Here is an 18,120-nt window from a genome sequence, read left to right on the forward strand (position 1 = left end):
GTAGGGTAAAGGAAACAACAGAAAGAGGAGATGAGAACAAACATGAAAACAGAAAAGAACAAGGACAATCTCCATATCTTTATACACTACTGTTTTTTGCATACACCATCTGGTCAAAAGCACCTGGACAACTTAATACTGTTCTGTAAGTGTTTCTCGGATACACTGCCTAATAATGGAGAATACTTAGCGAGGGTTCTGATCAATTTTGATAGTAAAAATTTTTTTTCCTACAAATGTCAAAAGGAGAACATTCAACATGTGTGTATTCCATGCTGTGCTGGGAATTTTCTCTAATAAACAAACAGTTAAATAAACAGTGTGTTTACAAAGGAATAATCAAAAGAAGCTTGTTTGATATGAATTTTCCTGAAAAACTGTCTGCAAGATCACAAATTAGGTGCAAAACCAGAACAGAAATCTGGGCTCGAAAATGGAGATGAGCAGGTTATATAACAAGAATGGGCCCTGTGAAGTGGACAGAGGTGATAACTGAATGGTACCCCAGAGATGTCCTGAAATAGGTTGCCGGACCAGTTTGGGCGAGGACTACATATAGCAGAGGACTCTGGAAGAAGTTGGTGTAGGCCCCTGCCCAGAAGGGAATTAAACGGGATACAAAAGAACAGAACAGTGGATATTAATATGGGGTGGGTCCATGACTGGCCTCCATTACAGATGAAACTCTGAGGGAGAGCGGCTACCAGCTGACGTAACATATCAGGAAAGGGCAGACCATTCTTTCTGCAGCACTGTAGTAAACAGAGTAATGTGGATCACTGGAGTCTGGAAAACAGTTGCCATTCTGGTCCATCCCAGAAGTGTTCGACAAGACCGAGGTCGGGTGTCCAGGCTGGCTAGTTCATTTGTGGAACCTTATTTTCCACAAACCACTCGCAAACAGACTCCGCTTTATGGCAGGGAGTGATCAGCTCCAAACTGGTCTTCTGCCATAGACAATACGCAGCTGGTCAAAATATCATTATATCCTTCCGCCTTTCACATGCTCTGTGGTATAACAAGAAGACCAGGTCTCTCCTTTGCCCAATTTCATTATACAAACAGGCATGTATTGTTCTCTTGCAATTCACCCCAACAGTGTAATTCATCACTCCAAATCATGTCTCCCAATAGCGACAGACCAGTCACGCTTGGCGTCCCATCAGCAAAATGTGCAGTTTATGAGCGAGGGGATATCTGAGCTCCTAACCATAATCCTCGTATCTCTTGATACACAGTCGTGGACTAGCTGCACAATTAGTGGCAATGGGTTCACGGGTAATGTTATTGTATAATTTTCCCATACTGTCCTTATCAATGCTAGTCGGTTCCTGTCAATCAACACAAGCTGCCTTCCCAGCTGTGGACTTATTATGGTTGTCCCCTTTCTATTTCCACTCCTCAATCACGTCCACAGTCGAACTAGACAACTGAAGAAAGAGTGGAAATGGTCCTGACTCGCTGCTTACTGATGTGGCAACTAATAATAATCCATGTGTTTGGACTCGAGGACGTTTATTGTGCAAGTATTTTTTTGTGGCACAGCTGGCTATATCTTGATTTTTGTGTCATTGTGTTGGCAGTACTTTATAGTGTGGTTGAGAAGCCATGAGGGCAAGAGGACATGGCCATGCAAGATGACATTTCAGCACTAGGAATGTGCATTGCTGGAGCACCAGGCTGCTTAATTCAGTTACTGTATGTAGTTGTAGAGTATGGAAAAACAAGCTCAAACTACGTAGGTGCTTTGAAAAGTTCTCGGAATGTACTAGAATTAAGTATCTTACCTCGGTGGAACTGCTTTCATTTTTCAACATAGTCTCCCTGTAGACTAATGCATTTGGTCCAACGATGTTCCAATGCCTTGATCCCATCTCGAAAATGAGATTCCTTCAGGCCTGCAAAATACCTCTCCAATTCAGCTGTCAGTTCTTCCCTTGTAGAAAATCTCCGTCCACCGAGGAAAATTTTCAGCTTGGGGAATAGATGAAAGTCTGATGGTGCCAAATCAGGTGAATAAGGTGGATGTGGCAACAATTCGTACCCCAGTTCATGAAGTTTTGCCATGGCAATAACACTTGTGTGCGGCGGAGCGTTGTCCTGATGAAAGATGACCTTTTTCCTTGCCAAACCAGGCCTTATTTCGCATATCTTTTCCTGTAGTTGGTCTAGGAGTTTTGCATAGTATTGCCCCATAATTGTTTGGCCAGTAGGAAGATAATCTATCAGCAGAATGCCTTTTGCATCCCAGAAAACTGAGGCCATGACCTTTCCGGCCGAACGCACTGCCTTTGCTTTCTTTGGTGGTGGTGGTGGTGGTGGTGAATCAGCATGTTTCCACTGCTTTGACTGCTGTTTTGTCTCTAGGGTATAATAGTGGACCCAAGTTTCATCTGTAGTCACAAACCGGCGCAAAAAATCTTGTTGGTTGCACTGAAAATGGGCCAGACTTTGTCCGGACATTTCCAATCTGGTGCGTTTATTGTCCAATGTCAAGAACCGCGGCACCCATCTTGCGGATAATTTTTTCATACCCAATTCTTCGGTTAAAATATAATATACCCATTCAGAAGACATCCCTACAGCTTCAGCAATCTCCCGCACTTTCAGTCGACCATTTTATGCACTTTTGCGATAAATTCTGGAGTCGTAACACTTTTTGGCCGTCCACTACACGGATCATCATCCAAGCTCACCCGACCAAATTTAAACTCGCTGGTCCACTTGGCAACAGTTGAAAATGAAGGAGCAGAGTCCCCCAGTGTGTTCTGAAAGTCGGCATGAATTTCCTTTGCTTTCATACCTTTCTTTACAAAGTATGTAATCACTGCTCGAATCTCAGTTTTTTCCATTGTCACAAATCACTACGCAGGAACAACAACAAAGAGTCATCACTACCACACTCCTGCAGCTAGAGCACTGTCGCCCCACGTGTTCACTCACAAAGGATGTGTGATTATTGCGTGGGAACCTCGTTGCTCTAGCACCGACATCTAGCGGTGATTCCGAGAACTTTTCAAACCGTCCTCATAATTGTAAACTGTGTATGTACGTAATCTTCACATTCTTTCAATACAGTTCTCTTTGCTACCAGAGTGTTTATTTATCCCGTGAAGTTTCAACCTAGGGCGCAGGAATCCCACGAGCGATACACCATGTTCAAAGTTGCACAGCTTCATTGCTCCACCCAATCTGCAGGCATCCCGTAAGCACCGAACAACACAGAACACTCAGATGTCTTTTTTTTAGCAGCAATAGTTATTGCAGCATCTAGACTCTAGTTTACACGTAGAGAGGGATGTCCAGATATTTTGATCAGTCTTGATGGGCTCTCCCGTCAGATTTCTTGAACAAATGGTCAGCATCGAGGCCTTTGGTTCAGACACTCCGGGGTTCGATTCCTGGCAGGGTCAGGGATTGTAATCGCCTCTGATTAATTCTTCTGACTCGGGCACTGACTGTTTGTGTTTGTTCCGACACTCTACACTTCATATACAGATGACACACCACACTACCAAACACCGCAGAAACAAGCAACAGCGATTACATATCTCCGTATTAGGTATGGCACCAGGAAGGGCATCTGGCCATAAAACAGGGCCGAATTCACATGTGCGACACAGCTGGCCCCCGCGACCCCACATGTGTGGGAAAAGAAAAGTCTTCATGGGCTCTTTCCTTGTCAATCTAAGCCATCTGAGATCCTTTTCTCCTTGTGTGTTTGTCCACTGTTCCTAGACTTTTCCCACCTGCATTCATCTTCATTGTATGTCTCTTCCCTTTTCCTATGTTTATTCAGCTTTGTTCTGATCCTACACTTCCCACTTCAAGACCGAAAATCTGTCAGGATGGCCCCTCAATGAGTATGCAAAATATAGAAAAACTGGGACATAATGAGAGCCTATCTATGTGAAGAAGGCAGTGTATGAAGATGTGGAGATTGTCGTTGACCTTTTGTATTTTCACATTTGTCCTCATTTTTCTACTGATCCCTCTTACTATGATGACCTCTTATTGCATACACCCAATTATGTGTTCCTTTTCACAATCCTGCCTTTCTATATGACGACTTAGTTTAGGGTGCTAATTGAACAATTAACCAATGTGAAGTTTTGACTAATGTTTACTTAGAAAATGAAATGTACGCAGATTTGTCTCATGAACGTGGGTGTTCAGTGGTTAATCTATCCAGTCTGAATATTGAATAATGATGTTCCGTGTGATTCAGATATAAACAGCTCAGTACGCTGGGTGACCTAAGGCAATACGTGCTTTGGAGAAATAGATTTTTCCATCCAAACTCCCGATGTGTCGGCAACATCTCTACTTTATCTGTGCCTCCGGACTATCTACTCTAAAACCTTGAGTAATGGTCGCAGTCACCAGGCTGCAGTTTTATGAAGTTATGTCTTTTAAACAGATGACACCCTAGATCCCGTTTAAGAACTTGATGTACCTTTACGGGATTCAGATTCCAATGTTCTAGCCACTGCTCTAGTGCTGGTATGAGAGTTTGTAGCTAAGGGCTCTCTAATTGATTAACACTGTCAGGAGGCCTGTGTTGCACACATAACGAGCAAGTCAATATGTGCAGTGTCCCATGCTCCTGTAGTTTCTGCTCTACATGCTGTTGCCTCTCACAATACAACAATTGACAGTACATAAGATGCCTGCACGTCTCTGGTTGTATCAACCTTCCCCATACAAGCACAGCATATCCACCAACTCATTATTACAATAATGCCCCTGCTCTATTCAATAAATAATATGAAACCAGGAATTTTTCTAATGTACTGGAAATAATAACATAAACAAAAACCCCTCCCACATTCACAATTATTTTGCCCCCACCTAGCAAATGACAGAAAGACTTGTTTTTCTTCTAATATAATAATTGTATGGGCTCAGCTACCATGTGCAGACATTTCAATTTGACGCCATCTGGCTGTCTGCTCATCAATATCGACAGTCAGTTTTACTCTAGGCCTACTAGGTGGCAGACAGATTAAACCGAAACTCTTGGGCATCTGTGGCTGAGAATTTTGTTGGGTAAACACTAAATGTGTCACCAGAGATCTTTTACATGCTGACATCTTACGACATGAAGTTGAATGGACATTTTTCTGCCCTTCAAAAATCCAACTACCTCTGCCGGGTTTGAACCCGCTATCGTGGGACTCTACCACTGGTCCACAGAGGCAGCTTCCTTTTAATATGAACCTGTAGCATTTGCCTATATTTAGAGTAAACTGTTCCACTGTGCAGATAAAAAAAGAGAAGGCAGCCCACACATCGGGAGTTTGGATTGAAAATATACTCCTCCCAGACCCCTGTTACTACAGGCCACCCAACATACTGAGCTGTAAGCTTCCGAAGCATGCAATACAGTTTTCAACAACTACCTTGGGGGAACATACAGCTAAGATACACACTGATGAAAATGACTATCACGATTTTGTACTGTTGCGATTATTGAAGATCATGGGTGATCACGATATATCTGAAAGCACTCTAAGTTAGGCGAAGTGTTCCAGAAAAGCTTTTAACACGTTGACCAACACTTGAATGTAGACAAACTTGACACTCGACGCACGTGGATGAACTTAAGACATTCTCAATTATATCTGACACTTACCCACTCATACAAGATCCACATTCCTGAGCAGATTTAGCACACGAGTTCCATGCGGGAGCATTTCTCAAGTACACCGAACAGTCGATGCATGGGGTACATTTTCCAACTGCAGTGTAACAGAATCCATTCACACACTGATGATCAGCTTCGCACTGTGAAACAGAATCAAATATTAGATTCTGAAAGTCATGAGAATGGAAAAGGACCAAATAAGTGTCCAATCCAGTCACACATCAGGGTGTAACAAAACCTCTGGGCATAACTTCAGCAATGGAATCCCCTTATAAGAGAGAGAAGAATAAAAGATAATAAAAACATAGAGCTGGAAACAAATAGTTACAGAGTTATATGATTTTATTCATCAACCTGTGAGAAACAGGGCTAATAATGGTCCACCTGTGAATATAACTGATTCTACAATTTAGTATAGGCCCTACAGGGTGGTCAGAAACAATGTGAACTGGGCATATGAGTGTTACAGTGTTGGTCATGCTGATAAATATTTTGAATAATATAATATAATATAATATAATATAATATAATATAATATAATATAATATAATATAATATAATATAATATAATATAATATAATATAATATAATATAATATAATATAATATAATATAATATAATATAATACAGGGTTTCCAAAGAACTCCAGGGTTTTAAAAATTCATATCTTAATAACTGTAGAAGATAGCAAAATGTAGTTAATTTCTCTGAAACGAGTAGCTCATCAAGTTTTACTCGTACCAATTGGGAATGTTTTCATCAACAGTTGGCAGTGCTGCGGAGCGTTGACCTTGAAACAATGTAGCGGCAGTCAGTGCTGTCTGGATCGCCGCGCTATGGCGAGGCTGCAACAAAAGGCTCAATGTGTTATTTGGCTAATAGAAACTCATTCTGTTGTTACGGTACAAAGAAACTTTCGACTTAATTATGGTGTTGAACCGCCTACGGCTAAAACCATTCGCCAATAGTTAAGTGCTTTCAAACAAACAGGAAGTGTTTTAAAACAAAAGTCGCCGGGTGTCACAAGAGAACGTGGACAGAATCCAAGCTTCATGCCTTCGAAGCCCTAAGAAGGCGGAGAAGGGTTTAGTCTATTTCCAACAAGATGGGGCACCGCTACACTTCAGTTTGCATGTGCATGAGGTACTTGACGCTCGAGTCGGCAACAGATGGATTGGAAGGGAAGGACCTATTCCATGGCCTCCAAAGAGCCCTGATATGACTCCGTTGGACTTTTTCTTCTGGGGGCATATCAGGAATCTTGTGTATGCGGAGAAAATTCGTGATTTTGGCCATCTCAGGGAACGAATAATCAATTGTGTGGCAACCATCCCCCCAGACATTGCTGGCCAGGACATGGGAAGAGGTGGAATACCGTTACGATGTGTGCTGTGCCAATAAAGGGGCTCATATTGAACTTTATTAAATTGTTGTAAAATATTGAAAATGCAACCATTCCAACCATGTATTAAACATTAATATAAGTTTTTTACTTCATTACAATATTTTGCCTCAAAACCCCGGAGTTCTTTTATGGAAACCCTGTATAATATAATATAATATAATATAATATAATATAATATAATATAATATAATATAATATAATATAATATATTGCAGCCGAAAGGCCAATGAAGGATAACATTTACAGAATATTTATTACATCTTACTATAATGAGTTAATGACATTGTTCTTTCTGTGTACATTTTAGGTGATATCTGTAGGATGCTAATTAGTTTATTAATAATATCACCTATTCAATACATTGGAGGATAAGAAAAAGTAAAGGAGTATTGAAGGAAACACATTTCTGTTTCATTATAAAGATCGAGCTTTTTATTGCTCTACCCCAAACAGGTTTTAGGATAATTGTGTGAACCTATGACATGCAGCTTGATACTACGATTTTAACCAAGGATATTCTAATAATTTTTATGTTTAGACAAACACCTACATTGATATCCTCCTTTTACGACTTGTAAGAACACCATACAGGTTTGAGTTTGAGGATGATGATGCCCTTAATGTGGGCAAAACATGTCCCTTAACATTTTATAATAATATTTAATTTCTAAAAAAAAGATCTCTTTGTATTGAATAGGTGAATATAAAAAAATAACACTTGTATACTTTGTATTTACCTGTATACTGCCAGTAAAGTTGGTTCATTATTGGACATTATATATTTTCCTCATTTCTGGTTGCCAGCGTTTCGCCCCAGTGTGCTAAGCTGGGCTCGTAAGTTTTTGAAATTTTTGAAAATGAGACAAAGTCTCTCATAGTGCACGGGCACTGCCTGTGGCTCCAAGCAGCCTGCATAGTAGCCTCCACAGTATGCACTACCCATGCGTCTTGGTAGGTGTGCTATTTACCAACTGATGAGCCCAACTTAGCACACTGGGGCAAAACGCTCGCAACCAATGAGCTGGCAAATTTATAATAATGGACCAACTATACTGGTATTATAAATTTACTCATTCGGGACAAATATTTCAGGTTCTCTATGCGAATCAACATCTATATTAGCTGTATACTGCTTACTACTAATTTAATTCATACTACCATCGTACTTGTTTTGAGAAATAGATCTATGTCACAATGTCACTGGGGAAATAACAAAAAACCTCTACCATTTCAGATTATGAAAATATTCAAGCTACGTACCTCCCGAGGGAATGGAGCACCGTCCACACCGGTATTTGCCTGAAAATAATAATTAATTAGATGATAAAATAATATAATAATGCACAAGATAACTACATTTTAAAGTGCCAACTGATATGAATAACAAAAAACAAGCTGTACAAATGACAACAATCATATCTTCTACACTATTTACAGAGTCCCTGTTTAACTTTCAAGTACTTACCATAGCAACGGCCGCAAATACAAAAGCCGTGACATGAATCATTGATCCTGGAACAAAAATAACAATAATGCCTGTAGTCAAAACGAACAATTGTTATATACTAACAAAAAATACAACAACCCTTTAAAAACTGAATTACTTTGAACAACTCTCCACATTAGGAAAAATATGTGTGGAACAGCACAGACTACCACTACACCTGAAGACATGCAAGCTGTTGAGTGCTTGACCACTCTCACCACTGGGAGATCGAGAGGATCCAAATAAAAGACTAAATTATTCTTTAATAATTTATTACTGCCACACAAATCCTTTTTAATTACACACTGCCAATATTCATACATACAGCTCTAATTTGAATAGGTTTAGCCGTTACAAAAATTGTTGCTCCATATATACATAGACAAGTCAATAACTATCTGCTATTTTGCTTTAATTATCTTTAGGTTGGCTCTATGGCATTGTATGCTCATCAGCTGCTAGATGGCAATGTTGTCTACCTTTGTGGTAGGTTATAGCGTTATCAGATCAGTACAGCTTGCGCTGTTGGGACATAAAAATGGCCGCGACACTCTCTGTTTGCACAAGGAAGAAAAGCCTTCTATAATCAGTTTTTTGTGGTCTGAGGGTGTACTAGGAGTGGAAATTCACAGAAGGCTTTCAGCACAATACAGGGACAATGTTTTGCCACAGTGAAGTGTTTACCAGTGGACTGAACAGTTCAAAAGGGGTCATACGAGCGTGAAGGATGAACAAAAATCAGGGCATCCATCTGCAGCTGTAACTGATGCCAATGTTGAACAAGTGCATAATATGATCCAGAATAACAGACGAGTGACTTGATCACGCGGCAAACCACATGAACATTAGCCATGGTTCTGAAAATGAAATCATGCATAACAGGCTTAACTTTCACAAACTCTATTCGAGATGGGTTCCAAAATAACTCGGTGAAGAGCACAAGCGTAATCGTGTGAGAATCTGTCAGCACCTACTAGACCATCATGCTAACAAGGGTGAAACATTCCTGAAACGGATCATCACTGGAGATGAAACATGGGTTCACCACTTTGAATCAGAGTGCAAACGTCAGAGCATGGAATGGAAGCATTCCAGATCCCCAGACAAAAATAAATTCAAGAGTCAACCTTCTGCAGGAAAAGTGATGTTCACAGAGTTTTGGGACTCGAGGTCCAATCCTGGAACATTACCAGGAAAAGGGGGAAACAGTAAACAGTGATATGCTGGTACACAAGATGAAACCTGCAATTCACAACAAACACAGAGGTTGATTGTCGGAAGGAGTTTTTTTGTTGCATGACAATGCGCGTCCATATACCAGCGCCCACACCGCTCAAACTCTTCAGATGCTGCATTCCGAGGTGTTGGAGCATCCTGCGTACAGTCCCAATCACGTCCCATTGGATTATCATCTGTTTGGTCCACTTAAAAATGCTCTAAGAGGCTGTCGATTCAGCTCCAATCAACAGGTGAAAGAAATGGTGCATACGTGGCTTGCTGCGCAACCAAAAAACTTTTTTTTTCTGCAGATGGTATCAGAAAGCTTGTGAAACGGTGGACCGTATGTATTTAAAAGCATGGTGACAATGTTGAAAAATATCAATATAAAGTGTGTACTCTTTTTGTAATAAATTATAAAAATTGATTGCAGATACTTATTGACTTGCCCTCGTACACACACACACACACACACACACACACACACACACACACACACACACACACACATATGTGTTTAGCCCTCTAAGCAGCATGTAGGACCATTATATTACATAGCACTCATATTCTTCATCTTGACCTTCTTGTTATTTTCCCCAAAAGTCCTTCATCTCAATAAGGGCCTGTAATTTTTCTTGTGTCCATGAGTTGTTTTGCTTGAAGCTTCTTGCCACTGGATTCTTGGGTGCGAACTTATGAGTGTTAATCTTTTGCCTGTATATAGTCCTTGTTGTCATTGTCGGTGGGTCAGTATCGACTTCTGTAAGATGATCTTGTGTATCTACTAGCCAGCATACTTTGGTTTGTCGTGTTCCATTGAAGACAGAAAGTATTTTCTTGGTCAATCATGATTCATTAATTCGTGCTAAATGTCCGTAGATCAGAGTTGGCCGTGCGGTTCACGTTGCGCTGACGTGAGCTTGCATTCGAATCCCACAGTCAGCAATCCTGAAGACTGTTCTCCGTGGTTTCCCATTTTCACCCAGGCAAATGCTGGGGCTGTACCTTAACTAAGGCAATGGCTGCTTCCTTTCCAATCCTAGCCCTTTCCCATCCTTCAGTCACCGAAAACCTTCAATGTGTTAGTGCAACATAAAACAAGTAGGAAAAAAAAGTCTGTAGAATTTCATACGTGATTTGCGTGCAACTGAAGTGAATTGCTCAGATGATGAATTGAGTTCTTCCGAGCTTTTCTGCACCCAGATACCAACTTAAAACTTGGGTCCAAATGTTTTTCTCGGTATCTGCCATTCCATTTTCACGATATCCTTGATGTTGATGGTTAGTGGCGACATCTTGAACACGTAGAGTGCCGCTGGGAGAAAAAATGTGTGGTAATGTTGAAGTTTGGCTTTGGTAGAAAGTGATTTTTTGTTGTAGAAGTTCCAGGTATTTGTATAGGCTTTAAGTAGTTTTTCTACACGGTTTTTATCGGCTACTCCTTCACTGCCAGTGCTCCCAAGGATTTCACCTAAGTACTTAAACTGCTCAACTTGTGTTATGTTGCCACATTTTGTTACAAGTGATTCCAGGTTAGAGCTCTTGGAGCCCGTGTACTGCATATTTTTGCACAAGATACATGGAGGCCAGTTTTGATGGCAATCTTGAAGACATTTTATGTTGATCCATTAAGCTTTTGTTCCCATGCTCCATCACATTGTTGTTGCTGTTATTATTCATAAACTGGGTCTTTCTAAATACAGTCTTGAAAATCTATAACATCCTTGATGAAGCATACGTGCTTCTAACAATAATGTGATCATACCAAAACAAGCAATATGTGGTCCTGATTATTGGTTTACGGGGAAGAACAAGTGGAGTACTATCCTCTCTACCATTAATCAGAGGAAAAAATTGGAAGAGTACCAACATTTTGAAGACTGAATGAATCTACAAAAGAAATGTAAGGATGTGGACCTCGCAAACCTAGTCTCAGAAAAGAACAAGATCTGTCAAAGGAATGTTGGACAGGAAAGGAAACAGCGAGGATGCTGGCAAAAGTAAATGGAAGCAATGCACCTTTCACATTTGTGAAATTACTAACTGATTTGATAGAAGGTAATACAGGTTTAGGATAGGTTATTCCAGTGAGGCTCAACTTGTATGATTCCAGCAAAAAATAGTAGATATTTTAGATTCAGGTCGAATGTAATGTATCGCCACTGACCTATCCATTAGACTAAACATGGGTGGATACATTTCTAGAAAGTAGAACTCTGAAAAATAGAGTAGGTGAAACATTATCTGATCTTGTAATGATTAACAGGGAAGTTCCACAAGACAGTATTACAGGACCTTCGTGTTTTCTTATGTATATAAATGATATGAGTGTAAATGTATGTTCAACCCTTGTTCTGTTTCCCCACAGGGTCCGGTATGATGCGAGATGAATCTACATAATAAGTATTTACAATTGCATGCCCTTCCAGACCTCAATATCATCAGAGGAATTAATGAGATGAAATGGATGATATGATATATGGTAGACAGATAGGTACGTAGTTGAACAGCACCAACCGACGGCAAATCTCCATTAACAGCGTCTTATGCCCTCGTAATCTATGATCTTCATATCCGTATTGACAAACTACACAATTAGAAATGGAAAGGACTGATATTGATATTGAGAGGGGGAAGTCCCTTCCTATTTCTAATTATGCCCTCGTTCCATATGAACACTGGAAATGTTTGGAATTGATTCCAGGCTTCTGGCATGCAATCTAATTATTAGAAATTATATATCACCACCTCCCGTACCCTGCCGGTCAACATTCTGATACCGAAGTTTTCTTACCAACAGGACTCGAACTGGCTAAACCATGACGTCAGACCATATACACTTCGTGCCTTAACGATCAGGCGTATATGAATTATATGAGTAAATAACAGGCATTACAGGTAAGGTTTTTTGTACAGATTAATAAATAAATTACAGGATTGTGAGCAACTCCAAAATGACTTTGACGAAGTTGTGAGGTGGAAAAATGGGTGGATAGGCATACATTTCTAGGTAATAGAACTCTATAGAGAATTCGGCTCACACGAACTCCGCAACTTGCCCAGAACTGACCCTACTGCCAGAACACGAACTCAGCAACTAGCAGCAGACCTGCGATTTTCTCTTGGCCACTCCCCACATCACATCAGCAAGCCATATAATAACGAGCTTCAATTGAAAGTACTGTTATGCAGAAGATGTTTTTAAGCAAACAATAACATGTAAACTTTGTGCGAAACACATTTCACCATTTTGCCGTTGTACAATCTTCTTCTGGATGTTCTTTAATTTTCTTCTCAGTTTTTGGTATGAAACCAGAGCCAACAATATTTAGCTGAATGTAAGAATCTGTTTGTACTCTTCTCAAGATGGATCAAGAGCAGTAATTTCCCACGCGCGTAGACAAAACATGATCATTCCTGTGTTAAGAGTTTGCAGTTATAGTTCTCCTTCTTCGAGTATATCCAACCCTGATCCTCAGCAGATTTCACATTTCTATAATGTTTGAATGTAAAGTTAAAAAAAACGAGTGTCTGACCCCTTTCACTATACATTACTTTAACACTGCTCTCCATCTTCATTTTAAAACGTCTAGCAGCAATTTTCAGTTCCTTACTTTCTCGGCACTAGGTTCACCACTACTATGCTCTTCTCTACCTCCACAGCATCTGTTTGTCTACCTGAATGGCAAGTTGCAGAATTCGGGTATGGGGGATTAGTGGACACTTCGTGGACCTTTTCTGATTTCCGGCTCTGCCACGAAATTTGAAAAGTGGTACGAGGGATGGAACGGGATCGACTCAGCCTCGGGAGGTCAAATGAGTAGAGGGAGGGTTCGATTCCCTTCTCAGCCATCCTACAAGTGGTCTTCCGTGGTTTCCCACTTCTCCTCCAGGCAAACGCCGGGATGGTACCTAACTCGAGGCCACGGCCGCTTCCTTCTCTATCCCTTCCAATCTTCCCGCCCCCTCCCATAACGCCCCTGTTCAAGAGCCTGGGCGAGGTACCGGTCCTCCTCCTCAGTTGTATCCCCGACCCAATGTCTCACGCTCCAGGACACTGCCCTTGAGGCGGTAGAGGTGGGAACCCTCGCTGAGTCCGAGGGAAAAACCAACCCTGGACGGTAAGCGGATCAAGAAAGAAAGAAAAAGGAAGAGGAATTAGGGATTGGGAAAATGTAGCAAGGGAGATGCCTGATAAATATCATTCTTTGTTCTTTAAGAAGAGGCTAGGTAAACAACTGATAGAGAATCTGCCACCTGGGTGACAATCCTAAACGCAGATCAGTGGTAAATGATGATGAATGCCAGACTCAGCTAGATACTCTGTGTTCATAAACTAATGCTACCAAATGTGACCCCTGAGGGTAGACTACCCCTACGTTTACGCCAGGCAGCGGATACCGTGGTTCAGCCTGGTCGTATATGAAGGCGTTCAAATACGACAGCCTCGTGTCAGCTAATTAAAAAGGTAAAAATACATACAGGACAAAATTATGGCAATTCAGCGTCACTGAAAACTGCAAAAGTAGTTAATCGGACTAAAAATCATCGTCATATTATTATTATTATTATTATTATTATTATTATTATTATTATTATTATTATTATTATTATTATTATTATTATTATTATTATTATTATTTATTGTACGACTCCTTCGCTGAATGGTCAGCGTACTGGTCTTCGGCTCAGAGGGTCCCGATTTCGATTCTCGGCCGAGTCGGGGATTACAATCGCGTGTGATTAATTCTTCTGGTTCGGGGACTGGGTGTTTGTGTTTGTCCCAACACACTCCTCTTCATATTCAAACAACACACTATACTACCAACCACCACAGTAACGCGCAATAGTGATTACATCCCTCTACATAGGGTTGGCGTCAGGAAGGGCATCCCGCCGTAAAAACAAGACCAAATCCGCGTGTGCAACACAGTTCGCACCCGCGACGCCAAACGTGTGGAACAAGCGATAGAAGACATTTTTCTAGTGGCTTTACGTCGCAGTGACACAGATAAGTCTTACGGCGACGATGGGATAGGAAAGACCAAGGAGTTGGTAGGAAGCGGCCGTGGCCTTAAGGTACAGCCCCAGCATTTGCCTGGTGTGAAAATGGGAAACCACGGAAAACGATCTTCAGGACTGCCAACAGTAGGATTCGAACCCACTATCTCCCGGATTCAAGCTCACAGCCGCGCGTCCCTAACCGCACGGCCAACCCGTCCGGGGAAGAAGACTTATTATTATTATTATTATTATTATTATTATTAAGGAACATTACTTCGTTGTACACTTGATCCCGTGTGGCCGGGCTTCGAACTCATACTCTTTTCTTGTTCGACTAGTTCTCGAACCGCCGAAGTTTACGAAGTCAAATACAATGCGTGCAGGAGAAACCGCAAATGAAAGAATACGCAGCAGGCTGCTGAGTCATCCACAACAGCTAGAAGAGTGGCTAAGGTCCGTCGGAAGACGCAGAGTTCAAAACGTGTTTGTACACGTCAGTAACATTACACGGAGCTCTCGTACTTGGAGCACAGCAACATGACTCACGATCACCTCGTCACTACTGGCTGCTACTGGCGATAGCATGGCCGTGTGACGTTGGAGAACAGAAGAGACCCCTTCTCTACGATGTTTTCTGGATCCGCCACTACGGGTATTACGGTCCTGAAAGGTCTATTATGAACAGTGATTTTTTTTTTTTCATTACAACAAGAGGACTGGCATTTTTTGCAAGTTGCTTTACATCGCACCGACACAGACAGGTCTTTTGGCGACAATGGGATAGGGAAGGGATAAGAGTGGTAAGGAAGCGGCCGTGGCCTTAATTAAGGTACAGCCCCAGCATTTGCCAACCACGGAAAAACATCTTTAGGGCTGCTGACAGTGGGGTTCGAACCCAATATATCCAGAATGCAAGCTCACAGCTGCGCGCCCCAAACCGCACGACCAACCCGGTCGGTCAAAATTCTGTCCTCTACCGTTGTTTGCAATTAACTTTCAAACCTCTGATTAAAGCAAAACAAGCATATTTAAATAAATAACTTTCAGCTCCACCCGATTTGATTAATACCACTAATCAAACTACATGGCGCAACAGCCCCAAAGGGCCTTGGCCTACCAAGCGACCGCTGCTCAGCCCGTAGGCCTGCAGATTACAAGGTGCCGTGTGGTCAGCACGACGAATCCTCACCGCCGTTATTCTTGGCTCTCAAGACCGGGGCCGCCTTCTCACCCACAGATAGCTGAGAGGACCTCGAACTAACCCTCAGATAGAGGTAACATCCCTGACCTAGCAGGGAATTTAACCCGGGGCCTCCGGGTAAGAAAAGGACACGCCACCCCTACACCGCAGGGCCGGCTTAATCAATACCACTAAAAAATCTAAAATATGATTTTATATCAGGATGGTGATCACATAGTCTCTTTTGAGCAGCTTAATTTCAGAAGCAGTAATTTCTTGTTGTGAAAAAAAAAATCAAGCCTGAAAGGCTTAATGATGACTATTTCTAAAAAAAAAAAAAAAAAAAAAAAAAAAAACCCGATCAATCAGCAATGATCTACATTTCGGGCAGTCGCCAGGTGGCAGATTCTTCCCTGCCAGTTGTTTACCTAGTCCTTTCTTAAAACTGCAAAGACTTTGGAAATTTAACGAACACTTTATTTGGTAAATTATTACAATCACTAATCCCTCTTCCTATTAAAAACATTTGTCCTCTTGAATTTCAACTTTCTTTTCATATTGTGATCTTTCCTATTTTTACAACCACCACTCAAACTTAGTCGTCTATTAATATAATTACACGCCACTCTCCACTGACCGCTCGGAACACACCGTTTAGTCGAGCAGCTCGTCTCCTTCCTCCTATGTCTTCCCAACCCCAACTTTACATTTTGGTCATGCTACTCTTATCGGAAATCGCCTATTTCTATGCATTTTTTTCCAGTTCTCGAATCAAGTCATCTTGACAAGGGTCCCAAACGTTATAAACATACCCGAATTATAGGGCACCAGCCCTCTTCTTTACATCGTTACTAAAACCCCTAAATACCCCAATAACCATAAGAAGAGATATTTAACTTTTACCCCAATGAAAATATTTTGCAATATTAACACGTAAGTACTTACAATAATACCCACAAGGAACTTTTACCCCATCAATGCCGTAATCAAAACGGAGATGATTTTTCCTCTGAAACTTACAACCTGACTTTTCATTCCGTTTATCATCACACCATTGTCTGCTGTCCTCACAACATTGTCGAGGTCTTTTTGTAGGCGCTCACAATCTTGTATTACTCCATACCCGCTTTACTTACAGGCTGATTTTTTTTTTTTTTTTACAATTTATTTTACGTCACACCGACAAAGGTAGGTTCTATGGTGTCGATGGGATGGGAAAGGCCTAGGGGTGTGAAGGAAGCGGCCGTGGTCTTAAGGTACCGGTGAAGGAAAACTAACTCAAACATGCGAAAGTACATATTCGCCCAAATGATCTTTGTGCACTTAATGAAACCTTCTCTATTTGGACAGAACTCACAACAGATGCCAGTTTTCATACTGGTTGACTTCGTGTTTTACCGTTCTTTACCTTCTTCCCGTGAGCATTTGAGTAATAGGTCGCCTTCTAACCTTGTGCCACCCCCGTGGTTTGTTCTAAATATACACTGCACCACAAAAAATTGGCCGTAGCAGAACCTTTCTTTCAAAATCCTCTTATAGGATGAACATATCGTGGAGATGGTAGGACTCCAGGTAACACCTCTTCGGCCACCGGCTATCCACGGTTTACGTATATCTTTGGCTTTCGAGAATGTACTGTATAAAATAAATGTGTCTTTACCGGCCAATTTTTGTGCGGTTTAATGTACACCCCCATGTCTCACGCACGTTACCTGTGATTAGTACCACTATAGGAGGAACACCATGGTTCTGCTTTACCAGTGATTAGTACTTTTATGAGGGGCCGGTGACGTGGATTTTGGACCCCTTTTTATAAGAAGCATCATCTCAGAAAAGAACGCATTGTGAACTGGACCCACTGATGTTTTGGATTCATAGTCATTTTTTCATCATTCGTTTTATACTTCAGTCAGTGGATAAATTTTGAAGTTTTAATTATAGTTTCATTTCGTAGCACCTCGTACCATTAGAGGCCGATGACCTAGCTGTCAAGTCCCTTTAAACAACAAACGTAATCATCGTCGTCATGTCCCACGCATTGTTAATGAAGGTCCTGTAGATTGTCGAACATGTTGCTGAAAAAGGGTTGCCACCAAAAACAGTTACACAGAGAAACATCGAATCATAGACGATTTTAGACTTAGAAGACGAAACAATTTTCTCATCCTTGTGTTCAGAAT

The 18,120-nt window shown here is 41.2% G+C and overlaps 1 protein-coding gene across 3 annotated transcripts in view; it reads right to left on the bottom strand.

Moving 5' to 3' along the window:
• The window catches only part of LOC136882304 (uncharacterized), a 124,999-nt gene that overhangs the window by 71,658 nt on the left and 35,221 nt on the right, over positions 1 to 18,120 (bottom strand). For all 3 annotated transcript variants that reach the window (XM_067154878.2, XM_067154877.2, XM_067154876.2), the window contains exons 2-4: positions 8,518 to 8,564; positions 8,313 to 8,351; positions 5,636 to 5,787 (exon numbers count right to left, since the gene is read on the bottom strand). In XM_067154878.2, coding sequence (XP_067010979.2) covers positions 5,636 to 5,787; positions 8,313 to 8,351; positions 8,518 to 8,564 — 238 coding nt within the window. The remainder of the gene's footprint in view (positions 1 to 5,635; positions 5,788 to 8,312; positions 8,352 to 8,517; positions 8,565 to 18,120) is intronic.

This window comes from Anabrus simplex, chromosome 10 (genome assembly GCF_040414725.1).
Source record: "Anabrus simplex isolate iqAnaSimp1 chromosome 10, ASM4041472v1, whole genome shotgun sequence".
Taxonomy (NCBI): domain Eukaryota; kingdom Metazoa; phylum Arthropoda; class Insecta; order Orthoptera; family Tettigoniidae; genus Anabrus; species Anabrus simplex.